This window comes from Pongo abelii, chromosome 6 (assembly GCF_028885655.2).
Source record: "Pongo abelii isolate AG06213 chromosome 6, NHGRI_mPonAbe1-v2.0_pri, whole genome shotgun sequence".
Classification (NCBI taxonomy): domain Eukaryota; kingdom Metazoa; phylum Chordata; class Mammalia; order Primates; family Hominidae; genus Pongo; species Pongo abelii.
In genome coordinates this window covers 34,335,596-34,351,601 of record NC_071991.2, presented here as the reverse complement: position 1 = coordinate 34,351,601, position 16,006 = coordinate 34,335,596, and the positions used below count along the sequence as shown (strand labels likewise).

Sequence of the window (16,006 nt, the reverse complement as noted above, 5' to 3'; positions counted from 1 at the left end):
ATGAAGCTCGGGATCTCGGACTGCAGCGAGCCCGCGGCAGGCGGGCAGGGGGCCGCGCGGCAAGACCTCCCCGCCTCCCTCCCGGGCCCTGCCCGCCGCGGCTGGGGCCTCTGCAGCCTGCGCAGGCCGATCCTCCCGCCGCCCCGGCTCGCGCCCACCGCCCACCGCCCAGCGCCCGCGGTGGAGCCCACCTGAGTACCTGGAGAGCGGGCGGCAGCACTGGCCGCACGGGGTCGCTGCGTGCGCGCCGCAGGCCCGGGTAGGGCTTCGGGGCCCGGCCCCCGCAGTGCCCGGAGCGTGGACAGCGCTCCGCATGGACAGCGCTCGGAGCCGGGCCGGGCTGGTCCTCCACGGCTCCGCCCCGGCCAGAAGCCTGCGGCGCAGAAAACCGACCCGGGGCCTCAGGGCCACCGCGCGCCAAGCGAACGCGCTAGCACGAAAAGCGGGCCAACGCCACCTCTGGGGACGCCATCCGGGCGAGGGTGGGATGCCGCGCCACCGCCCGAGCGTGCCCGGGGGCTCCCAGCGCCATCACCGCGCAGGTGCCCGGAGGCCCCTCCGCGGAGCCGGCTGCCGCCCGGCTGCAACACTCAGCCTCCGAGGGACCGGGCGCTCCCGAGGAGCGGGAGGACGACGGAGCAGCGCCCGGTCCTGGAGCACAACAGGAATCCCAGGACCAAACCCATGTGACGCGGCCACGCCCCAACGCCCGGCGGGGGCCCTCTGCTGCCCAATCCCCGGATCCCTGGTTCTCATGGCAACCCTGAAGAACCCCTTGTTCCCTCCACTGCCTCCTCTCCTCCCCCACAGCCCCCCCGCCTGATGGGCAAGGACGCGCACACTGGCCACTCTGACGATGCTGAAAGCCCTCCATGTCTACCCGCTACGCCGCATTCGCAGCCGGGCGGGGGACATCGCGGCCGCGGCAAGCTAGAGATGCCGCCTGCTCGAGCAACCTTCCACCTCCAGGGCCGGCCAGTTCTACTCTTCCAGGATCACTGTCGTCTCACCCTTCTCCCCAAAATGTCAGAGCAAGAACCAGGAAGGGAGAGGCTCTTTCTGGAAGCCACAGGCATAACGCTACTGAACAACGAGGACAAAGTAGGGTCCCATTTAAACTGAGAGTCAGCGAGGGAAAGAACAGATCCTATACATACCAAGCATCTGCTATGTGCTAGTCACTTCACACACATACACACCCCACATACCACACACACACACACCCCACACACACCTCACACACACACCCACACACCACACACATCCCACACACCCACCCACTCACATACATACACACCACACACATACATACACACACATACACCACACACACCCCCACATACCACACACACACATACTCCCCCACCCCCACACACACATACACCACAGACATACACACGAGCCTGCAACGATGGAAGCAAAACAGAAGGTTTGGAGATATTCACTGCCGTTTACAAGGCCACAGTAAGCAGTAAGCAGATTTTCTACTCCCCTCTAGCAGAGAACACGGTAGGAAAAGCTAGACATTGTAGACGGCAGTAAGAACGTAACAGTCAACAGTGGACAATGGATTCTGAAACTGAGATCCTATACTGCATTCACACATGTTAAGGGGCAGGGCGCTGGGAAAACCCCATCTCAGTCTGGGGTTCAAAGAGTGGAAAGCTACCCTAGTCCAACTGCTTGGAGGCCAGGTCAGGCCCCTGAAGGTCACTGGAGGAGGAGGAGGCTGGAGAAAGTGCAGATATGCACTCCGAAAGGAGAGGTTCCATGGTGGTCATGACCACAAAATTCCAGTATGTTTAAGTCGATCAAACAAAAGCAGAGTTAAGGCTGGTTCTGAGAGCAGCCAAGAGCAGTTTTCAACACAACTAACACAAGGCTTTCTTTTCTCACAGTCCAGGCTGACCACATATGGCCTGGCTATTGCAAGAAACATTGAAGGTGTTAGTGCTTTTAACTCTAACTGCGCACCCCTCAGAGAAGATGCCACAGAGTGAACATCGCAAGGCACAGAATGGGAAATGGAAGCACAGAATCAAACCCTGAGATTCGGGGAGAAACCAAAGTGTAGAGAAATTATGTAACTCATCCAAAGTCCAGAGCAGGTTACTGACTGGGAGAACTCGGTGTTCCTACCAGACTCCAGATATGAGACTTTTCTGCGGTCTGACACAGTGGCTTCATCCACCTCTGCGGTCAACCCCACAATGGTGGCTTGAGTGTTCCTCTGCCTCCCTGCCCAGCAGCTCCCAGCCTAGATGGTGAACTCCTTTGCCTGAACATCCCACGCACCCTGCCATCTCCTGGGCTAGAACAACAGGGTTGTGCAGGACAGAGGGCTTCCCTGCCACACTCCCCTCTATTACAAAATGCCAGAGGTCCCAGCTCAAAGCAGCTGTTCCTGGATGTGGGAAGAGCAAGAAAGAAATGATCTAATGATGGACAAGGAATCTTGAAAAGCCAGACCTTCACTGAATGGCTGACAGGACACACATTTTGCTTTACTAGAACAAGAACAGAATCTTTGAAAAGGCATAAAAGCCAGTGATCAAGAAGTAACTGACAGCAAAGGCAAAAGAGATGAAGGCTAAGCTGGAAAGTGGAGATGAAGCCTGATGATATACTCAGTGGAAGACCAGAAAGTCTCAGGTATGAGAACTACCATTCACCTGTGGAAATGGGAAACGTAGAGTCCAAAACAAGATTAATTGGAAGTGTCAGGAACAGCTGGGCCCCATTTCATCCCAGGTCCTCTCCCCAGCTCCATCAGCTAGGTGACTTCTTTTCTGAAAGCAGGGACACAGGTCTCTGGACCAGGGTCAGCAGACACAGCCATGCCTTTAGTCCCAGAAAGATTTGGTGGATCACATGCTAGCTGCCATATGAATCCCACCACCATCCCCAGCAGCTCCTGGAGCAGCACCTCCAACAGAACTGAAAGAGGCTCCTGCAGAGCTGAGAAGAGACCCAAAAGCATGAGCCCCACAACAAGCAACCAGGCGTCCATCCACAGAGACCACAGTTAAGTGCTCACTCACACAGGGCTCCTGTCGACTTCTGAGCAATGTCCTTTTGAAAGTGGGAAGACAAAAAAGGGCCCCAGACAGCTAAGCAAAGCCTCTAAAGTGAAAGATGGGGCCAAACTGCACGGGACAAACACTTCCTATGCCTCACCTCCCTGGGCCCTGTCCACGGCTCTGTTGAGCCGCATCTGATGGGACCCCTATGTCCTGCAGCACAGCCTCCTCCTACTAGGGCTCTGAAGAGCGTGTACACCCAGCACCCACGGGGATGTAGCCCAGATGCAACCCTGGCCCATGGTGATGGGCACTGACAGGAGATACATCCTCCACCCCAACCCCTTCCCAGCACTGTCTGGAGGACTGGGAGCTCGTGACACAAGCCAGCCCCACATGTGGAACCATTGGCTTCACTCAATTCTAGGCACTGCCCACCGCGGGCACCCCGCCTCACCCTGCACCCAGGTTCCCTCCTTCCAGCCTCCCTCCCCCAGGCTGGCACACCCTCCTACAATAGAAGCACACAAGGTTTTGCCATAGGCTCTGCTTTCCAGGTAAGCTGGACACAAGCAGAAAAATTAAAAAGTAAATCATTTACAAATGGGAGAGAAGAAACGATACAGAAAAAGTTTTTAAAAATTAATATCTACAAATGAGATAGATGTATTTATGAAATAAGAATATTATGCCTTTAAAAAAAGAATACTCACTTTGAATGTCAATAATGTGTCAATAGTCAACTGTAACAAATGTACAGGATTCCCAGTAGTGAGAGAGGCTGTGCGTGTGTGGGGCAGAGGGTATGTAGGAAGTCTCTGAACTTTCCATTCAGTTTTGCTGTAAACCTGAAACTGCTCTAAAGTCTGTTTTTTAAAAAGAATATAAATATATATATATAGAGAGAGAGAGAGAGAGAGATCCTAAGAAATTCAAAATGAAAATAGAAACAAAATCCAATAGAAAGGTTAAAAGGTCAAATTGAGGACATATCCCAAAACCTAAAAACAACACAACAGACACAGACTATTAGATCAAAAACACAGAGAACCAATCCAAGTGGCTAAAAACCAAATAACTGCCATCCTAGAAAGAGAGAAGAGGAAAATGGAAGAAAAGAAATGAAAGGATTAATTCAAAAACATGTCCAAGACCAGAAAGATCTGAGATTCTAGCTTCAATGGGCCCTTCAACATACCCCGCACACAAAGTGTAGACCCAACAAGACGCATCTTCAAGGAACTTCGGAACAAAGGCACAGAGAATATCCTACAAGTGTCCAGACATGACAAAACAAAACAAAAAACAAACCAAAAAACCACTCTGGTACTCTTTCATAAACAGAATCAAGAATCAGAAGAGCTTCTTTCTCAACCCCATTCTGCCTAAAGGCAATGGAAGCCTCTAAATTTTTTAGGGAAAACTATCTTTAATTTAGAAATCCATATTCAGACAAACCGTAAACTATGAGAGTAGAAGATGGACATTTTCCCAGACACGCAAGGTCTCAAAAAGTTGACATCTTGTGCACCACTTTTTGGAAGCTTCTATAGAAAGTACTCCATCAAATTTTGGAAATAAACCAAGAAGAAAAGTCGTAAGATCCAAGAGAAAGGCAAAGGGGCATTCCTGGGACAATGGAGAAGAAAGACTCCAAGACAACAGCTGTGCAGGGAGCCTCAGAGCAACCCAGCCTGCTGCAGGCCGAAAGGCACATGAAGAACTGCTTCCAAAGATAAAACTGCAGATCACCTTAGGCCTTGGAAAGGAGATTCACATAATTCTGTAAGTTTGGAGGGGAGAATGATAAGTACATTTTAAAAACTAGGCAAAAACAACTCCAGGAGAAAACAAAATGTCCTAGGAGAAAAATCACAGTTAACACAGTATACTACATGGCTCAGCTATGAGCAGCATTAGGGGACCATCCCAACACTGCATACTGATGGAGCCGGATGGACCAGAAGAGACGATGGGGAGACAAGAGTGAGTGTAGGGTGGGGATGGGGCAAAGGGCACCACCCTCACCTTCCATGGGGTTTGAAGTCAAAGAATCACATGAAAAATGGGGCTCTGGAGAGCAGGAGGAGGAGGAGGAGGAGGTTGCCAGGAATCGCAATCTATTGTCTAGACCTCTTCGGAAATATGGAGGTACGTACAGAAAAAAATCTGCTGATAAGTTACTTCTGGGGAATTATTTCATCTTTAACCTATGTCTACATATCACTCTGATTTTAAAAATCAAACTAAATTTTAAAATAGTTTGCTCTGGGTGTTTAGGAATTAGGAAACCAGGTGATCCTTCAGATGAAGAGAACAGAAACACTGTGTGATATGGACAGGCAAGGACAGCAGGGGACAGCGCCCTGGGCAGGGACAGTGGGTCAGGACAGGGACAGCCTGTGTCCACTCACTGCCCTGCCAGCCCAGGTGGGGAGAAGGCCGGGGAGACCTGTGATGGAGAGATGAGGCAACAATGACACTAGGAAGCCCTCCTGCCTTATCCCTCCTGCGTCGCTCCATCACCTCACTAGGATCGCAGGCCAAGACACTCAATGTTCTCCTCTCTGGAGGGGATTCTGTGAGATGCATGCGATTTTCTTCAGAAGAGAGAGGGCAGTACCCTAGAACAGACACCTGGAGGCTCAGGTAACACCCCTGCAGCCTGTCCTGGGCCACGGTGGTGTGGCCAGGGTGAAAAGATGGGCGGGCGAGGTGCCCTCTGGCTTAAATCAGGCCATACGGGACAATTAGAGGGCACTGAACATGACCCAGCCAGCTCAACTTCCCACAGGATGTGAAGACCGTCTAGGAACAGTGATCTCAAGCAGGGCCCCAGGCTCAGCACCAGGCACTGTCCCTGGGCAGGAGGCTGTGGTACAAACTTCTGCATTTAAAAGTTACTCAATTCATGGTAGCTTCTCAAAGCAGGCAATCTAAAAATTATTACTATGAGATATGTGGTATTATAAAGGTTTTTATACTAAAGGGGATTCTTCACTTAAAAAAGGCTGGAAGCCACTGCCTAAATACTCCCAGGGATGAAAGTTAAAAATCAAATAAGTAAACTAAACGCCCTGCACATCAGAGAAGTGGGGACCTGCCGTCTCAGTGGGGCCCAGGTAGCTTGCAGTGAGCAGCCTTGGAGGTTCCTGACCCTTGACTCCCATGTGAAAGGACAAGAGAAGGTAGAAAGCGGGTCTTCAGCTATCCCTCATGGTCCTCTATTGCTCAGACGTCCCCTTGGAGCTCCCAGAGTGAGACACCTGGCAGCTCACAGACAGGACCAGACAGACAGCAGTCCCCAACGCAGTGCCACCTGCACTGACCCAGCACATAAGGATCCCAGCCCCCAACCCCACATTAGCTCTAGTGACCTTAATGACACAATGATGAGGACCAACACACGCCAAAGTGCCAAGTACTTTGGGAAACCCATGTTAATAGGCAAGACTGCCGCTGTTCATGCCCAGTTCCATTTACCTAATACAAAACCTTTCAAGAACTTCAGGGAGAAGCAGGACTGCCTACTAGCACAGCCCTGGATAGAGCTCGGAGCCACATCCCAGGAGCACATCAGCCTGACCAGGATAAGCGGTCCACAGTCATTTCAGTCCCAGCTGGGATAAGTGCCTCTGTAAGAGTCCAGACACCAACCGCGGGGGCCTGAAGACAAATGCCACAGGCTCCCCGGGCCTGGAGACCAGAGATCTGTCTCCACACCCAATGCTGCTGCCCATCAGAGCTTGCGCGCTGCAGGGGTCTTCGCAACTTTTGCTCCTGGTTGAAGGAAACCAATTTTTGACACCTGCTATTCACTATTATCTGGTTCAAATGGTTTGCAGCCAAGTGAAGTCTGCAGTACACCAGCTATCTTTGCTCTTAGAATTCTACCTTTGAGGAGTTCAAACTGTCACGCTAAACACAGTCAACAAAAGGATTCTTCTGAGCACTGACTGTGGCTCAAAGAACATTCAGATAAATTCAAACAAGATTTTGTGCAACTAGCATGTACAAAGCACTGGAAGACAAAAATACAAAAGCCAAGTCCCCTTTCTAACCAACCTTATAAATCAATAGCAAGCAGGATATCAAGTCCACAAACTGCTCTAAGACAAGGCTGACGGCAAAGTGCCTACAGACATCGCCACAAAGACTGCATGAGCTCTGCACCGTGCCAATCACACACATCACACCTCATGCTACCTTCCCAACAAGCCATGGGGATAAACAGGCCTATGGCTTCCATTTTAACGGATCAGGTTGGTTCACTTGTTCAGCTTGGCCAAACTAGTAAGTAGTACAACCAGGAGTCAACTGAGGCAGTGTGCCTGCTGCCCTGGTCAAACAGAGCAGAAAAGAAGCGATATGGTGGGAGGGGTTATTCCTCCCCAGCGCCCATTCTCACGCTTGACGTTAAAAACAAAAAGTCCACTCTGTTGCTGGGTCCAGCCCAAATAATAAGCCCCTCAAATTAGGGATCTGAAAAGACAAGAAGAATCTCCCCAAAAATCCATATGTAAAGTAGATGGTTCAAAAATATGAATATTCTAATACAGGGGAAAAGAAAAAATCTCCTTAGAGTCACTATATCCTAAAAGCAAAAAAATCAGAACCACTCATTTCTACCTCTGAGATTATTTTTGATAACCCCAGGAAATGGCTTTTTCTGTTGCCATCTCAAAGGACAATCACACCATTTTTCAATCCATTATTAAAGAAGAGCCATCAGCCTGCCTTTCCACGAGTAAGCGGGTGGTTTTAAGCTTTGACTGCTTTTATCTCCCTGCAGTTAGCAGGCCCTGTGATCACCAGGAGCATGGACAAAAGCCTCCGGAAGACAAAAGTGCAGGAAAGCTCATTTCTCAGAGATCAGGTCAGAAGTGGTCCAGGTTGGGGGTGGGAGTCCGATGCAAAGGTGTCCCAGCCAAGAGGAACAAGGAGTGAAAACAGATACAGCTCCCTAAAAGTGTGCAGCTAAAATATTCACACAAATTAAATACCAGCCAGTGGCTGAATGGATCAGACCAGTTACACCCCTAATAGTATGCAAACTCTGAAAGTGGTCCCTAGAACTCCAAAGTACCTGTCTGCCAAGTCTCATCCACCAAGTAGTTGGACGACCTTAATTTCTTCCATAATCTCCCACACTTCTGTACTTCTACAGTTATATAAAAAAATAAAATAGCACAGGTTAAAAGTCTCCACTACCAGGAAAAAAAAAAAAAAAGTTTATTTAAACTTTGAAGGACTGATTACTTAAGTGAAAGACAAGGCAAATATGTTCTCCTTACAAGCCATACAATGCCACGTTAGTTTAATAAACTGAGAAACAGAAGCGGGGATTACGGAGCAAACGTGCAAAGGCACAGGCTTCCCCTCCAGGGAGCAGGACCAAAATCCCCTGCAGTTAGCTCTGAGCTCTGACACGCTGGCAACCTAACCCTAGATACAAGCTCAAATGCATTCTACCATCCCGTAGGTTTCTCTTCTCCTTGCAGTTAAGAGTCGGACAGAATTCCAAGGAAATAGGTTCCATTCCTTAAATTATGCCACCTTTAAAGCATTAGGTTTTACCACATACACCAATCAAGAATTTCTACAGTTCTAAGATGAAGCTGAAGGCACAAGAGATGACTTCGTTCAAGCTGGAGTTTGATTTCTACACATTATATAGTCTGTACCCGGAGAGATCACCAAAATCAAGTTCTGAGCTAACTCTTCGAGTCTGACTGCTCTCTTTTCCTACTGGAGGCTGAGTAGACACAGACATAGCCCTTGAAACTGGGCCAGGGCTGCCCTTGGTCCCAATCCTGGTGGCCATCACCATACAAAGCTCTGGACAAGTAGCTGGCATGAACCTGCCCAGTTCTGAGTTCCTGATCCACAAATGAAAAGCATTTTGACTGGGCCAACGCTGCTCCAAAAGTGACCAAACAGGTAATATGCAATAGATAACTTTAGGGGTACACAGCTTTTCTATTTTAATTACAATAAACATAACTACCACATCAAAACTCATGACTTCATGGATATCAAAATTTCTTCCCAAAATAAATGTGTATTTAAATGTAAAAAGAGAGTGAACTAAAAGGAAATATCTAGAATGCTCTGGTAACATGGCATTAACCTTGAAGGCTGGGAGCCCCCAGACCAGGCAATCATCATTCTCCGAGTGTGTGACTGGCAGGCTATATACATACCTGACCCACGCCATTTCCCTTTCAGAAATGGATGTACTTTTGCAAATAAAACACAAGACTAAAATGATCCAAAGCTTAGGTTCTAGTGACAGCTTTGTCACTTGCTGACAGTATGACCTCGGGCATGCCAGTTAACCTCCTGAGCCTTGGTTTTCAGACCTGTAAAATGGGGATCAGGAGGTTGCAGAGGGGATTAAAACCAACAAGGCTTTTGAAAGTGCCTTGTAAACTGTGAAATGCTACAGAAGTATCAGTCGCTACACTTCTCAGTTACAGGAGCAATGCCTGCTGGGCGTGTAACTCTGTCCTCAAATTCCCTCCCTGTAATCTGGGGATTGGCCTGTGTTGCCCTTTTCTTTCAAGTGGTCCCAGTAAAATTCAAATATTACGTGCAGTGATCCTAGAGTTTTGATTTTTAAGAGAAAAACCTAGACATCTAGAATCATTCCTGGAAACAATAGTTGGTTTTCAATGCTTTTACTTAAAATACTCTCCTAAAAGACACTTCACCGCTGTCACAGCCAGAAGTCCCACTGCTGTAGAAACTCTTGATTCTAACTCTTTCCTCCTGGAAAGAGAGGAACTCGGGGTCAGCTCGTTAAAATATTGCCAGCATTGTCTTGTAAACCCTAGTCAACTCCGGTTGCTGCGCTAACAACATGTGTTCTTGGTAAAACTGCTTGAAACTTTAAATAGACCACCATTTCTGAAACTCGGGGGCTCCAAACGGCTGAATCAGCATTTTCAGAAACAAAGTGTTCTAGGCCTGGCCTTTTAAACAGCAGCAACTAGCAAGTTGTGCAATAACGCATATTTACTCACGAGCTCTCCTTGTTTTGGTCTTTCCCCCCTCCCCCCCATCTCTTGAATGAAACTGAGCACCAAGTTTGCAAGAAAATATTCTTTCAAACGCATTGTAAAGATCCAGGACCCTGTAAAAATCACCTGTGGCTCTCTTACATTACCCAACGTTTCGGTGAAAGCAAACCATAAAAAGTTCGCGTTTCTTCCAATCCCAAGAAAAGACGCACACAATAAAAAGTAAAGGATACCCTAATTTCCATAACGCACATGCTCCAGGGCAGTCGTCAGGCAGGCGTTTGGAGAGGCAATCAGCAAAGGCGAAGAGTTGCATCAGAAATTTCCTTCTGCAAACGGTACCGCTCTTATCACATTTCCACGGCTGGCGGGCGGCTAATCCGCGAGCCCTCAACTTGGTGTTAGGCCCCAGCGGCGGCTAACGGGTCACCAACAGAACCAAAAAAAAAGGTCCTCCGTCCGAGGCTGGGCCGGCTCGGGACTTGGGAGTGTCTGGCACCACTGTCCCGGACGCCCGGGCGCGCGCGCCGCGGCCCCGCCGCGCAGTCGGAGCACCCGGGGCTGCAGGGACGCCCGAGCGCCCACCCTCCCAGGCGGCGGCCCCCAGGAGCGCGGCCTTGACCGCAGCCCCCGCCACAGCCCGCGGGCCGCCGGCGTCTGACAAGATGGTTCAAGAATGCACTGCTTGGACTCCACACCTCCCCCCAGGGGTCGGGAACGCAGCGCGGAGAGCCCGGCGGGGCGCCCGGCTGCCTCCGCCACCGCCGCGCGCCCGCAGCCCCAGTCCCGCCTCCGAGCACGGCCCGCTGCGGGCCCGGGGCGCCGGAGCCCCCGGCCCGGAGGCGACGCCCTTCCGCCCGCCGCGCCTCCGCGGGGCCCGGCGTTCCCGGCCGCGGCCGCCCAGCGCTCAGACAATGACGGCGCGGGGACCCGCCTGGCCGTCCCGGGCCCCGCGGGGACGCCAACCACAAAGTAACTTGCCGCCGCGCTCCCCGCCCAACTCCGTACCTGCCGCGCGCGGCTCCCCGCCGCCTCCGCGTGGCTGCGGGCGACACTCGGCGTGGCCGGCGGCGGGCGCGGATCCCCGCGGGGCGAGGCCGGCGCGCAAGACTGTCCCGGGCGCCCCGCGCCGCCGGCGCTGCCGCCACCCAGGGGCTGCGCGGAAACTTTGGGCTCCACCGGGTCTCAGAGCGCCGAGCCCGCCCGGCCGCAGCTCGCTTCCCTCTCTGCCTCCTCCCGGCCTCCCCACCCCCTCGATGGGCTTTAAACTCGCCCGGCCCCGCCCGCCCTCCCCGCCTCTGCCGCCGCCGCCGCCGCCGCCTCCGCCTCCGCCTCCTCCCCCGGCTACTTTTCCTGCTCCTCCTCCCGCCGCCGCCGCCCGGACCGCTCGGCGGCCGCCAGCGCGGGAGGAGCCGGGGCCTGGGCGCAGGGCGTGGCGCGGGGGCGCGGGCCGCGGGCCGGACGGCCCGGGGGCCAGACGCTCCCGGAGGCTCCTGCCCCGGGCTGCTGAGCGGTTTCCCTCCTCCTGCACTCCTCGGGACTCGGGCGCGGGACGACGACCGCCGCGGCTGAGGCGGCTTCGCCAGTGAAAGGACAAATTGGACCTGTCCCGAAAGACAATTTATAAGCGAACTGTTTGAAACGCACAAAGTATTAACTGCGCCGTCCAGATCCTTTATCCTGGGCGCAGCAGGACGGGACGGAAGAGCTGGGGCTGCCCCGTACTCTGTCGTGGGCTGAAGGCACCCGGCCTGGGAAAAGGAAACCTGGGTTTGCTCACAGCCAGCCAGGTCTGGGGCCTCACCTCTCTGAGCCTCAGTTTGCCCCATCTGCGTATGAGTATCGGAGTGCGGGTGGAGTGAGAGGCTGCCAAGCCTGATGTCCTTATCTTTACAGTGGGCTAATAACGCCCGCCTGAGGGTTGGTGTCCTGGGGATTAAATGAGGTCATAATGGGAACATAAAGTGACTGCGAAAAAGACTCCCCTACCCCCCAATTGACGGAAGCCATTGTCGTTAGTGTGATTCTTAATATCTCTACCGAGTCAAAACTATAATACACATAGCATAACGATAATTATGTCTTTTCCTGGGTCTTGGTATTCTAAACGCAGCTGCAACAATATTTTGCCTTCATGGAGCGTGCACTTTGTGCAAAACCTTCATGAATCCTTGCATGTAACCCCCACTGTGGCCCTCTAGGTGTTACTGTTAGAGTCCCACTGTACGGACTGGGAAACTGAATCTTGGAGAGGTTAAGTAACTTGCTGAAAGTCAAGTAGCTGGTAAGTGCAGAGCAAGGATTGGAAGCCATGTACGGTATTGTACCAAAGCCCCTTGTAGGCACCTGCTTCTAGCAGGAGTTATTCCACCTTAGACAGATGTTACTCATGGAAAGGTCATCCTTCCCTGTAACTGAAACAGACCTCCCTAAAATTTTTGCCTATTGGTCCAAGCTCAGAAACACGTAAGATGAAAATCAAGAGAGGATGATGTCAAAGGATTTTAGATTCCTAGAAGAAAGGAACACAGAGGACTCCTGTTGCAGACAAAGGACTCGAAAATTAAAGAACAGAAAACTCAGTTTGAGCCAACTTCTCACAGATGCATCAGCTTTGAACCTTCTCGCTTCTGCTGAAGGTCCAAACAGCAATCCATGCCTACATCAGTCAGATAGCCTGATAGGCAAGGAGGCTTTGATAGAGGTTTCAAAAGTTCCTTGATACATACACATATGTTCTTTCGGAATCACTTGTGGGTAAATTCCATACACCATGGCCCCTTTACCCCTAAATACATTGATGTGTCTTTCTAAGAGTAGAGATATTATGTACATAACCACAATAGTCACCAAATTTGTAAATTTATATTGATAAAATACTTGTATCCAATCTAGGTCCATATTCCGGTATAGTCAGTTGATCCGACGATGTCTTCCACAGTGTTTCTTTCCCTCTGTTACAAGATCCACTACTGAGGTCTAGAGTCAGGTATTGCATTTAGTTGTCTCAAAATGTATGGGTTTTCAGACATTACTATTCACAGAGAAGTGATCAAGATTAATGTCCTCAAGTGTTTTCCTGCTAGCATAAGTCTCTAGAATTCCTAGGACAGGCCCTCATTCCCTGCATTTCCTGGCTCTCTGTAGACATCAGTGGGCAGAACCCATTCAAAGACACTTTCTGATGCAAGTTCATGAACTTGTCACTCTTGTGGCTGCAGAAGCTGCAGCTGTCCTCTGTGCAGTGATCCTGGATGAGCCAATCCTATATACAGATTGTATCTTATGCCTTCCCTTCCCCCAAACTCCAAATGCCCCTGCCCACGCACAATGCTCCCTCTCAACAGGGTGGCAGCCACCGTGGAATCTAGCCATGCAGCCTATACGTTATCCTGGAGAGCTCAGCCTACTGGGCAAGGCAGGGAGGCTTGTAGTTCAAGCACTTCCCCAAGGGGAAACGTATAAGCTGGAATTAGGTGTCAGGACACAGGATTCCGTGATAGTGAGAAATTCAATTATCTAAACATGAGCTAGAAGCCTCCTTCAGCTGAAAGTAGAGAATCTGATAGACTCTAATTTTTAATTAGTAATGAATGGATTAACATCTGTCTTCCCCTGTTGACTGTAAGCATGGTGACTGTGGCAACTCTGTGCCCCTTCACTAGTGTCCTTCCAGCAGGGGGAGTGCCTGGGACAGAGAGGGCACTAAGTGTATAGTCATTACTGGGGAATAGTGTCCTGTGAATTAATTTCTCAGGAGCCTCTGAGACCCGGGCACTGTCTCAAACATTGCCAGTAACCTTGGCAAAGGGAAAGTAGTCAGGGTGAATGGCACCCTGACAGCTAACTGCTTTGAGCAGCAGTGGCCCTCGCCTCTGCTCTCATGAGCCACTGCTAGTCACATGGCCCGGCCACCATCCCTTGTGGCCCATGCGGACATGCGGAGCACGTGTTTGGAAAGCAGCCTCCTGTCCACCCCTGCAAGGGGTAGGGGGTTGTCTATAGTCATAATATAATCATAGTGCCTGCCCCAGAATACCTGAGGAGCCTGCTTCCACTACAAATCCCTGGGCCCACCCAAGCTCTGGAGAGTTCACACCTCCAGGGTTGATCTGCATTTTTTTTTTTTTTGAGACGGAGTCTCTCTCTGTCACCCAGACTGGAGTGCAGTGGCGCGATCTCAGCTCTCTGCAAGTTCCGCCTCCTGGGTTCACGCCATTCTCCTGCCTCAGCCTCCCGAGTAGTTGGGACTACAGGCGCCTGCCACCACGCCCAGCTAATTGTTTTGTATTGTTTCAGTAGAAACGGGGTTTCACGGTGTTAGCCAGGATGGTCTCTATCTCCTGACCTCATGATCCGCCCACCTCGGCCTCCCAAAGTGCTGGGATTACAGGCGTGAGCCAACACGCCCGGCCCATTTTTAATAGACTCCTGCACAATGCACGATCTACATCCTCACCAGTATTCCAAACACTCCTAAACAAGACGGACAGGCCACTCTGGAGTCTAGAGGTGGGGAGCCTGGCAGCATTCAAGGAAGGCTTCCCAGTGGTTGCCATGCCCCCATGGCACCCCAGAACATCAAAGATGGTAAATTGGCAAAGAGAACTAAAGAAAAAGCCTTTGGGATTGAGGGACAGGCGTGTCTCTCAGACCAAACCCGTGAAAGACCTTGGCTCCCTCAGGGCGCAGTACCAAGTAGTTGCATTTAGTCACAGAATGTTGCTGCTGGGTCTGGGGTTAGAGTTTTGACAACACACTAAGCTGGAGTGGTAAGAAGGGACTTATTTGTCAGATTTATATTTAACTATTTATACTTATTTGTCAAGCACAGGCTTATTCATATATGGTGATGAGAGCACCGGATATGTCTGTTATGGGGCCTACCAGCACAGTGCCCCCCAGCTAGCACTGCTCCGTCTAGAGGTTCCCCACAACCCTGGTTTTCCCTGATTCCTAAGTACCAATTAAATTGGTCAGGGATGACGCTTGGCCCAGAGATTCCCATCCTGTAGGTAGGTGGGCCAGTGGGCGGAAGGATGACCTAACCAATCGGAAGCCTGCACCTGGGATTCTGAACCTGAAGTACTGGTGGGATCCGCACAATGGAGACCAGGTGAGGAACGGCGAAGTTGGGCTCAGCATAAGGATGGTGTAAAGTACAAAGACCCAAACAGATGCCGTCGTGCCTCCCGTCTCTCTGGCCCAGGCTGGTACAGCTATTGTTTTGAACTTCCATAGAATTTCATTTTCCGTCATTGTTTGTTTGTTTTGGTTTGGTTTTGGTAGGGGGTTGGAGAATCTGGCTCTGTCGCCTAGGCCAGACTGCACTGGCGCAATCTCAGCTCACTGCAACCTCCACCTCCCAGGTTCAAGCAATTCTCATGTCTCAGCCTCCCGAGTAGCTGGGATTACAGGCATGCGCCACTATGCCCAGCTAATTTTTTATATATGTAGTACAGACAGGGTTTCACCATGTTGGTCAGGCTGGTCTTGAACTCCCAACCTCAGGTGATCCACCTGCCTCGGCCTCCCAAAGTGCTGGGATTACAGGTGTGAGCCACCATGCCTGGCCCTATTTTTCTTATATTGTCTTAATATCAACTCTCCTTTTCTGAAGTTGCTTGGATCAAAATGTCTTTACAACCAGAACAGAGGCTCACAGAAGGATGTTTATTCAGGCTGGTTACTTAGGTATAATTTGCTGACCAGAAAATTTATCATTTTTTAATGTACATTTTGTGGAGTTTGGAAAGGTATATAGTTATGGAACCAGTCAAGACATTAATACAAATAGTTTTCACCCCAAAAAGTTTTCTCATGCTCCTTGTCAGTCCCCCTCCCTACTCCACGCAACTGATCCTCTTTCAGTTCTTAGGTTTTGCTTTTCTTTTCTTTTCTTTTTTTTTTTTTTTTTTTTTTTTTTGTAGAGATGGGGATCTCCCTGTGTTACCCAGGCTGGTC

At 50.7% G+C, this 16,006-nt stretch overlaps 1 protein-coding gene across 5 annotated transcripts in view; it reads right to left on the bottom strand.

The window, feature by feature from the left end:
- The window catches only part of GRB10 (growth factor receptor bound protein 10), a 203,454-nt gene extending 192,180 nt beyond the window's left edge, over positions 1–11,274 (bottom strand). Inside the window, exon 1 of one of the 5 annotated variants that reach the window (XM_024249931.3) lies at positions 11,051–11,274. Coding sequence is in view for 2 of the 5 variants with exons in the window: in XM_054559169.2 (XP_054415144.1) it covers positions 200–315 (116 nt within the window). In the remaining 3 variants the exon portion in view is untranslated. Of the gene's footprint in view, positions 1–191; positions 4,306–10,275; positions 10,703–11,050 lie in introns of those variants that run through there. The other 4 variants (XM_024249932.3, XM_024249925.3, XM_054559169.2 and 1 more) reach the window with 4 other exon arrangements.
- Between the last annotated feature and the right edge of the window lie 4,732 nt (positions 11,275–16,006).